Consider the following 9,028-nt stretch of genomic DNA (forward strand, 5'->3'; position numbering starts at 1 on the left):
ATTAATATTTATAAGTTAAGAATTATACTGATCAGTCATTCTCGCTTTAGAACGAATATTTTTTAGCTTGCAAAAGGAGTTTTATTTTAATTTTCGCGAGGTATATGTGATACGTTGTATAATGTAGCATTTGATAAAAATTATATGTATATATCACAATATACAATATCAGAATAAAGTGGGAGAAGGTTCATTAAGATAAAGTAACTGAGAAATGATATGTTGACAAATGCACAAATATATGAGTCTTACACACTTTACTGTATCATCTGCCAACAATCGTAAATTATAGGTCATTGCGGTGTTATCAATTACTAAAAAAATTTTCTAATCGATATCGTTCCTAAATATAAAGCACTCACACTCTTCTTACGTGTTCATTTTTACGCATTTTACGCATTTAATTAAGGTTAAATATTTCTGAAAATTTTAAAAGACGTATAATGGATATTCAAAAGTTGGCTAATGGTAAATCGAATTTAATAATTTTGCAATTTTTCATGTTTTTAACATCTATATACTTATGTTTTAGCTACAATGAATTTCGATCGATCTGCAATAGATGAAAAAATTAATTCTATACGTTATAGAGTTAATAAATTGGAAAATCATGTTAAAACTGCTTGGTTGGTAAAAGCAATAGGTTTCATAGATTTAACTACTTTAGGAGGTGATGATACACCTTCAAAAATTGAAACTTTGTGTACTAAAGTAATACTTAGTGTTATATTAAAACTTTTGATCTCTACGACATCTTTAAAAATATTGACTTTCATATATTTCAATAATTATAGGCAGTAAACCCTCTTAAATTACCAGGTAACTCACATTTGCATACTGCATCTGTATGTGTATATCCCATGAGATTTGTAGATGCAATGTCTATATTGGAAAAACTTGATAAAGAACATAAAATTTCCAGGGCTACTGGTAAGTATACATGTAAGTTCTTTTCTAATAATATTTAAATTAAAAAATAATAAAATATATTATTGTCATCTAAATAGTGGGTGGAGGATTTCCATCTGGACAGTTTCCACTAGAAACACGTCTTCGTGAAGTAGAAATAGGTGTTGAACTAGGAGCTGATGAAATTGATATTGTTATTAACAGACCATTGGCTCTGATGCAACAATGGAAAGAATTATATGAAGAACTAAAATCATTTCGTGTTGCTTGTGGTAACAAATGTTTGAAAGTCATACTTGCTACAGGAGAGTTAGGTAATTTAGAGAATGTATATAAATCATCTATGATAGCAATGATGGCCGGAGCAGATTTTATTAAAACATCTACTGGAAAAGAAGCAATAAATGCTACTTTGTCTGCTGGAGTTATTATGTGTCAGGCAATCAAGGATTATTATGAATCCACACAGAGAAAGGTATAAATTTTTGTTTAAAAAAACGAAAATCAATATTTCATGCCTTATATTTGGTATTGAAATATATTATTTTAGGTTGGTTTAAAACCTGCTGGTGGTATTAAAGTTTCACAGGAGGCTTTAGAATGGATGATGTTGGTTCAAATGGAATTAGGAGAGGAATGGCTATCTAGAGATTTATTTAGAATTGGTGCCTCTAACTTATTGGACAACATAGTTGAAGCAATACAATCAAATTAATATAATCATTTAATCTTTTTTAAATAGTTATTGTAATTTTGTAATACTTTTATATCCATTTATTAAAAGATTTATATATTAACAAATATCTTTTACATTTTCCGTTATACCATTGATTCTTAAAGTCAGAAATATTGAAATAAGAAAATACATAATAATAACAACCATTTTAATGTAGAATGTACCATTTTATGATTACAACATTGTCATATAATTACAATTTCTTATATAGTATTTATGCCTTGAAGCATAACTACAATTTATGTTACTTTAAAATTATGAAATTTTTAACTCAATATAATATAAGTCGTTTAAAAAAGGATTGACCAATTATACACACGTATCCGCCATATTGGCTACAGTGGCGTTGAAGAAAGTAACATCGCGTAAACGTGTCTTTTCTATTTAGAAAACCAAGATGGTAAGTGCGGTTATTTGTTGCTGACATAAAATCCGTTTACATCGGTTAAATAGTGTGTTGTATTTTTTAATATCCAAGTAAAGCGTAAACTAAATTAATTAAAGTGAATATTTATCTTCATATGATTTGTTAAATTTATTTCATTTTTATGAAGCAAGACATACGGTTAAGATGTGCGCGTTATATTTTTATAACGAACAGATCAATACTTCATATGAATATTTGCTATAAATCTATTTACAGAAATAAGTTTTTAGTGTGAAATTCGACGATTATTATATTTTAAGAAAGTAAAAGAGATAAAATAATGGTAAACTAACTTCGAATCTAACCTCTTTGTTTATGGAATGACTATTATATTGAATGATATTTTTGACATTAACAAGTTCGTTGCATTCTTGTGCATTTTATTTGAGACGATAACATTAAGTATGTGAAATTTGTTTTTAGGCTCGTGGACCGAAAAAGCATTTGAAGCGTCTTAACGCGCCTAAAGCATGGATGTTAGATAAACTTGGGGGTGTATATGCTCCACGTCCATCTACGGGACCTCATAAATTAAGAGAATCTCTTCCTCTTGTTATTTTTCTTCGCAATAGGTTGAAATATGCGTTGACTAATTGTGAAGTAACAAAAATTGTAATGCAACGTCTGATTAAAGTTGATGGCAAGGTTAGAACTGACCCCAACTATCCTGCAGGTTTCATGGGTAAGTTTATAAGACACTTAATTTTTTTTAAAGTATATATAAGGCTATATCGAAGCTATAATATTTCTCAAACAAAATGTTATAGTCAAACATTAGCCAATAGTAAAATAAAAGTTCTTTATTTTGGTCACAGATTGAATCAAATATTTTTTCTGTATAACCCAAAAAGTGCACATTTTTAATATCATTTAAAAAAATATATTTAAGACATATAGAAAACTAAATGTAATTTGTAAGTTTGTAATTAATAAGTTCAATTTGTCTTTTTAGATGTTATTACCATTAATAAGACTGGTGAATATTTTCGATTGATTTATGACGTTAAGGGACGATTTACCACCCATAGAATTACAGCAGAAGAGGCCAAGGTATTTAATCATTGACAAAAAATCATGGATAATTCAATGAGATATCTTTTATTTAACTAAGAAATTAAATATTTTTTATTGCAGTACAAATTGTGTAAGGTAAAACGTGTTCAAACTGGACCGAAAGGTATTCCATTCCTGGTAACGCACGATGGAAGAACTATTCGTTATCCAGATCCTTTAATTAAAGTTAATGACACCATTCATTTAGATATAGCAACAGGCAAAATCTTGGATTCTATTCGATTTGATTCAGGTATAATATCTTTTAGTTGTAAATATATATATATGAAACTTATTAATCGATTATTATTGTTTAGGTAATCTCTGTATGATTACCGGTGGAAGAAATTTAGGACGTGTAGGCACAGTTGTTAGCCGCGAGCGTCATCCCGGTTCCTTTGATATTTGCCACATTAAAGACTCACAAGGGCATACTTTTGCCACAAGGTACTTAAAATATTTACTCTTTATTTGCTTATACTTCATGATCCTTGCACATTCTTTCTTGTTTTCAAATTTTTATAAAAGAAAGAGTAAATTTATTTTTATGGTGACCATAATCGAAGCTATAATATATTATAAAAAATATTGTAGTCAAAAGTTGGTCAAAATGAATTTCCTTCATATTGGTCACTGATTGTTTTCACATAGACTTTTCAGTATTACCCATTTAGGAAACACGATTATTATTGTTTATTAAGTTAATCTAAGCTACGTTAGATTATTGATCCGGCTGTTATATCATACATAAATCATTCGTTTAGGTTGAACAACGTTTTTATCATTGGCAAGGGTACAAAGCCGTATATTAGCTTGCCAAGAGATAAAGGTGTTAAGCTTTCGATTGCTGAAGAGCGCGACAAGAGGTTAGCAGCAAAGGGGGTGAATTAATGTACATTTGCAAGAAAATATTCAATAAACCGAGAATTTCTTGGTGAATATATATATGTCTCTTTCTTTTATCCCGCATATTAATTACCCACGTATGGTACTTCAGAATATACGACAATAGAATGTGAATGTTCTTCGTTAATATTTCTATCACAATTATGTTTAAAATACGATTTTAAGACATATTTCGCTATTAAAAATATTGAGAAATATTTATGGCTGTGAAAATTCTGGGCTTAAATGTAGTATTATCGAATCGTTTAATTGGTCAAAGCATATTGTGCTGATTTGCTTAAATGATAAAAAGAATATGCAGACCCGAATATCTGTTCTGTATATATTAAGTTATTTCGATGGCAGCCAAATTTCGGTATTTAATTCCATCATTTTCCGTAATGTAGCATTATACTGTTCATCTCTATATTTCTCATTCTTTTTGTGCACTTCTTTGGCAGCTTTTAAATATCTGCAAAGGAAATCAATTATATATACTTTTCTGATATTTTGCTATAAATTGGAAAAATTTATTGATATTATTACTTTTGTATAGAAAGTACGATATTTCTGGTTTCCTTTTCTGCAATTCGTGTAGTTTCCGATAAAGATGATACATAATTAATGGGATTCTCTGATTTGATTCGTGTCAACGGATAAATGCGAATCCAGCCTCCCTCTCTCGCGCATGGCGTACTCCAATCTTTACCATTATCCCATATCGATGTTTTATTGTTGCTTTCTGGGTTATTACCCTGAAAACCGCGTGGAATATACTTATCCACTAACAAGGGATTGTAACGAGACCATAAATTTGTAGAATTGTTGATAGTTGATTGTTTAAGCTAACAATTAAAATGGGTATAGAATGTAACATTTCTAAAACAAGAATTCAATATTTGTCAATAGCTACTTTATTTTAGATACATACGGTAGGTCGAAGTTCCGTGCATATATTTAGAAAACCATCAGTTTCCCGATAAGTTTTCGATTTCTTTTTCATGGTTCGATTTGTACAAAACTTGGAAGACACTTCAACCTCATCGTCAATCGGGTTTGTTGACCATATCGTAAAAAGCGAGAGACCAGTGTTGCATACTGGAAGACCTAGTAAATCGAATAGGTCATGCAGCAGAGGTTTCTTCACTTCAGAGTCGATTTCACAGTCGTTACTTAAAGCTGGGCTTAGATTGACCTGTTCAAATGTCGATTATCGAATGTTAACAATAATTTTTATTAATAATTCAAGCGAATGAGATATCTCTTAACCTCTAGTAACCATGGTTTTAAATTTCTGTCGATTAATACGTCAAATCCGAAAAACTCGAAGCAATTGGAAGATTTTGGTATGCTCGCGGCTTGGCTCAATATAGTTAAACTGACTAAACAGGCTATTCTTTGCCAAAGAAACCAATCGTAGTATCCAGCTTGTTCGAAGTATCTTCTCAATTGTCTAAAGGTCCATTTGCAACCTGCGAATGTTCGAATTCTACTATCTATGGTACAATGCAAGAAACTTTAAATTAACGACGATGATTTTATACCAGAACCAACGCGTTCCTTCTTCTCAGAGTATCCTGGACCCAATTTGTTTAACGAAAAATTAGTGAGATGCCGGAAAGGATCGTTTAAATGCTCTAATGAAAATTTTTCTGTAGCGAAACGCGCCAATCCTTCCTTGTACAAGTATATCGTCAAAGGCCGATAAGAGGGTACGCACACGTATAGTCGTAGATCGAATTTATAACCTCCGATCAGAAAGGGATTCTCGATGTATCTTTGAACCACTGCTGCATTGTCGTATGTAAGATCGCTTAATTTCTAGAAACGTAAGATTGTGCGTTTGACGAGTTCGGTTAACAAATTAAGTTTTTCCTTTAATCATCGATATTCACGTAGCATGATTGATTCTTACACGAAACAAAAAGATTCCTTTCCCCTGACTTTGACCAACTGGCTTACAGATCCAAACTCTATCGTGTTCACAGCGGCTGCATTCTTCCGCCAATTTAGTATATTCCGATGGCAAGTTATATCCTACAGGACTAACGCGTTGTATTTTTGATAACATTGATCGAATATTATTCTCACGATATCTTGATAAACTCTAGATTATACCTGAAATCGTAGATCGAACCGTGCATCTTCTTCATACATCTAAGATGACGGATAAGATTGTCTTTTCGACAGATCGAACTCCCTTTCGGAATTCTGTTGATAAACTAAAAGATTTACGGGAATACGATTGAAAAGCTGTCACTTTGCTTCCGGAATCGATTTTAAGATAGAGGAGATTTAGACGACCTATTACCTGCCATGGGAGTAATAGCTTGTAATGGGGAAGGGGGAAGCCGCCGGATCGCCACCATAAATTCCATCGATCTTTGAATACATTATTTTCGCCGGTATATTCTCTCCAGCCCCGTTCCGTACAAACCTGTGACCAAAGTATGCGATTCATATGTACAATTCGTTTATCAACTTACTTACGGATCAAAGTTCATTCTTCTAGCAATAAGGGAAGAACATTTGATCGCGTGACTCTCGAACGAATGGAACACGATGAGCAAAATATCTATTAAACTGGAACATTACGCATTCTATAATTGCGAAAAGTTGGAATGCGCGTGCAAAAATAGCAGAGAACGCCCTTGATTTATTTGTCGTGTTATTAGAGCATTAAGAATGGTTACTTTTGATATGAAAAGCGAATCAAGGCCTCTAATTACAATTAAATTCGAGTATATCTCTTTTCGCTGTTACGGTAGCCTAGTTTTATTATTCTTTTCTTACAACTTGAACATCGATTCGCTGCGGAAGGTCATCGACCACATTTACACTCTATTCTTATAACCTGAATTGTTTCCGTTTCGTTTTAATAGCCTGCTCTCTCTTTTTCTCTCTCTCTCTCTCCCTCCCCCATCTATCTGTCTGTCTGTCTGTCTGTCTGACTGACCGTCTTTCTGTCTATCTACTCATAATGACTAAGAAATTAATTTTTACGTAACGAAATCGCCCAGAGGAACATTACGCTTATATCAAAGTTGCCGATAAAAGTTTGTTTCGGGCTGCATAGTAGGTGCATCGCTATTGTGTTAGATCGTATGGAAGTAAGAGGTGAATCGTCGTAACGGTGCGCCCCAACAACTCTATTCTTCGTCTATTATTATTGCATGTCGCATTTAATAGCCGTGTTTCTAAAAATGGTGCACGCAAAAGCGCGTCGCATCTCGTTTGGCTCTGCAGGTATGTACGTGCATATGCACACCGTACGTACCTTGAAAAGTATTCAGTTCAAGGGCACGGCTAAGTTTGTAACCGTGTCGAACAAATTCCAAGCGACATAAAAGCGTGACGGAACGTATCTAACATTTATGTACCTACCGGTGTTACGTGTATTCATTGCATTTTAGAGCTAAACTACCCACGCAATCGTGATACACACTTTACTGAAACGTGACTCGCTCGATTTTCGTCTTTTCAATGAAGAGCATCTAATATCATCCATACATAGCGCTTGTACTATTCAATAGCTAACATTGAAATTCAAGGAAACGTTTGGAGCGCGATGTACGATTCTAAGAATATCGATACCTGTATAAGAAGATGCGGTCCTGTACCATTGTCGTTGAGTCTGAACACAAAAGGACCATCCAAGTATTTCACTGCCATATCGAAACATTATATTTTGGAAGACCGCGCGAAGATAATAACTCTGATTAGTAGTATCACGGTAGCATGATCGATCTTCTTTCTTGAAATAATAGCGACACTTTTGTTCCTCTGATTACGTGAAACGGAGAAAATAAATTATAGGCGTTAAACGATATTTTTACTTAGGAAAGCGTTCGACATCGGTTTCCCGTCGTTCTTGTGCCAAGTTTAAAAAGTTCGAAAGAGAAAAGAAGAAAGGTAATTAGTAACACAAAGTATGAAGAAATTCAAGATATCTTATCATACCTCGCACTTTTCATTCACAAAATATCAACATGTAGGTCTTGATGATTTTAAAAAAGCGTGTAATCTAGACATTCTCGATTATATCTATCGTTCTCTCTTTTTTTTTTTTTTTTTATATCCAAGAAAATATTTCTTAACGATTATAGCGAGTTATTCTTCGAAACGACATTCTCGTCAAAGATTAGTCTTTCGTATTTAAATATTTCGATGGGCCCGCATGCAAGCGAGTCGGAATCTCGATTCTCACTGGTGCACCGCCACGTTTCGGTCTACGCAATCGCTATGACCTGGTCGCAGGCGCGCAGGTTGCTCGTATGCCACCTTCCACGCCGCTTTCCAGCTTTTATGGGCTTTCGCTGGACACCGCGAACCTACAAGGACACCGGAAGTCTCATCGGTTGCGAGCTTCCGAAAGAATTACACCGATTTCCGTTTAAGGATATCGCGGACACGCGACTTTCCGACAGACCTATTCATCGAGATTTGTATCAGATTTACTTGTACCAGAAATAGCATAAATATCGACTGGTACAGTTTGAACCTTAAAACTTGTAATAATGCGCATCGCTTGTAATAATGACAGGTTCCTTTCACCCGTATCAAAAAATCACATTTCTGACATGTTTCCGGAGAAATTCGTAAAAGCGCGACCGGTATTCCTCGCGATCTATGTCCGTGGATATATTAATAGGAATACGCTCATTGAGGTACGTGATTATGACGTATCAATTGTAAAAAAGATTCATCAAAATGTTTCGCGTGTTTGGCTACGTTATAGGTAGGAGGTACCGCAAGGTTACTTTAATGACAAATCGATGAAACGTCCCTTTCGGTGGAGTTACTTCCTGGTTAGAGACGAAATGGTTTGTGATCGAGCCTTCACGTGTTTCATTGTACGCGGTCCGAGCTCTTTCTCTTCGGAGACCTAACCGCTATTTATGGTTAAACGAATGCTTTTTGTTTCTTGGTTTATTTCTTAACTCGCGGCTATCTTAGATCCGTCGTCGAGATCTTTCTGGCAAATGGAGATCTCTTTGGGAAAATGGATGTGAAAGAAA

The 9,028-nt window shown here is 34.0% G+C and overlaps 3 protein-coding genes across 4 annotated transcripts; 2 read left to right on the forward strand and 1 right to left on the reverse strand.

Annotated features, from left to right (window-relative positions):
• The first annotated feature begins 44 nt into the window (after positions 1-44).
• Positions 45-1,710, forward strand: LOC132908579 (deoxyribose-phosphate aldolase). The gene is made up of 5 exons (XM_060962693.1): positions 45-468; positions 533-711; positions 795-930; positions 1,008-1,384; positions 1,460-1,710. Exons 1-5 carry the CDS (start codon positions 444-446, stop codon positions 1,622-1,624), a joined length of 882 nt encoding a protein of 293 aa, XP_060818676.1. The 5' UTR covers positions 45-443; the 3' UTR covers positions 1,625-1,710.
• A 784-nt stretch (positions 1,711-2,494) lies between these two features.
• LOC132908584 (small ribosomal subunit protein eS4) lies at positions 2,495-4,066 on the forward strand. The gene is made up of 5 exons (XM_060962700.1): positions 2,495-2,754; positions 3,025-3,122; positions 3,207-3,378; positions 3,443-3,572; positions 3,890-4,066. The coding sequence occupies exons 1-5, from the start codon at positions 2,547-2,549 to the stop codon at positions 4,014-4,016; spliced, it is 735 nt and encodes a 244-aa protein (XP_060818683.1). The 5' UTR covers positions 2,495-2,546; the 3' UTR covers positions 4,017-4,066.
• On the reverse strand, positions 3,150-8,914 carry LOC132908560 (probable tubulin polyglutamylase TTLL2). Of its 2 annotated transcripts, none has more exons than XM_060962646.1 (9): positions 7,605-8,914; positions 6,322-6,447; positions 6,129-6,232; positions 5,926-6,055; positions 5,555-5,831; positions 5,280-5,482; positions 4,942-5,205; positions 4,557-4,765; positions 3,150-4,482 (listed from the first exon to the last, which is right to left on the reverse strand). In XM_060962646.1, exons 1-9 carry the CDS (start codon positions 7,680-7,682, stop codon positions 4,362-4,364), a joined length of 1,512 nt encoding a protein of 503 aa, XP_060818629.1. In that variant the 5' UTR covers positions 7,683-8,914; the 3' UTR covers positions 3,150-4,361. The 2 variants fall into 2 exon arrangements, with proteins under 2 accessions (XP_060818629.1, XP_060818628.1); XM_060962645.1 differs by having other exon boundaries at positions 4,557-4,855.
• Between the last annotated feature and the right edge of the window lie 114 nt (positions 8,915-9,028).

Source organism: Bombus pascuorum, chromosome 7 (genome assembly GCF_905332965.1).
Source record: "Bombus pascuorum chromosome 7, iyBomPasc1.1, whole genome shotgun sequence".
Lineage (NCBI taxonomy): Eukaryota > Metazoa > Arthropoda > Insecta > Hymenoptera > Apidae > Bombus > Bombus pascuorum.

Bases quoted from the DNA above. Each gene is read 5' to 3' on its own strand.
- LOC132908584 (XM_060962700.1), top strand. From the start codon at position 2,547: ATGTTAGATAAACTTGGGGGTGTATATGCTCCACGTCCATCTACGGGA. The intron at 3,123-3,206 runs GTATTTAATCAT...TTTTTATTGCAG, and splicing joins TTACAGCAGAAGAGGCCAAG to TACAAATTGTGTAAGGTAAA. The intron at 3,379-3,442 runs GTATAATATCTT...ATTATTGTTTAG, and splicing joins TTCTATTCGATTTGATTCAG to GTAATCTCTGTATGATTACC.
- LOC132908579 (XM_060962693.1), top strand. From the start codon at position 444: ATGGATATTCAAAAGTTGGCTAATG. The intron at 931-1,007 runs GTAAGTATACAT...TCATCTAAATAG, and splicing joins TAAAATTTCCAGGGCTACTG to TGGGTGGAGGATTTCCATCT. The intron at 1,385-1,459 runs GTATAAATTTTT...ATATTATTTTAG, and splicing joins ATGAATCCACACAGAGAAAG to GTTGGTTTAAAACCTGCTGG.
- LOC132908560 (XM_060962645.1), bottom strand. From the start codon at position 7,682: ATGGCAGTGAAATACTTGGATGGTCCTTTTGTGTTCAGACTCAACGAC. The intron at 4,856-4,941 runs GTATGTATCTAA...TTTAATTGTTAG, and splicing joins GCACGGAACTTCGACCTACC to CTTAAACAATCAACTATCAA. The intron at 4,483-4,556 runs GTAATAATATCA...TTTCCTTTGCAG, and splicing joins ATCGTACTTTCTATACAAAA to ATATTTAAAAGCTGCCAAAG.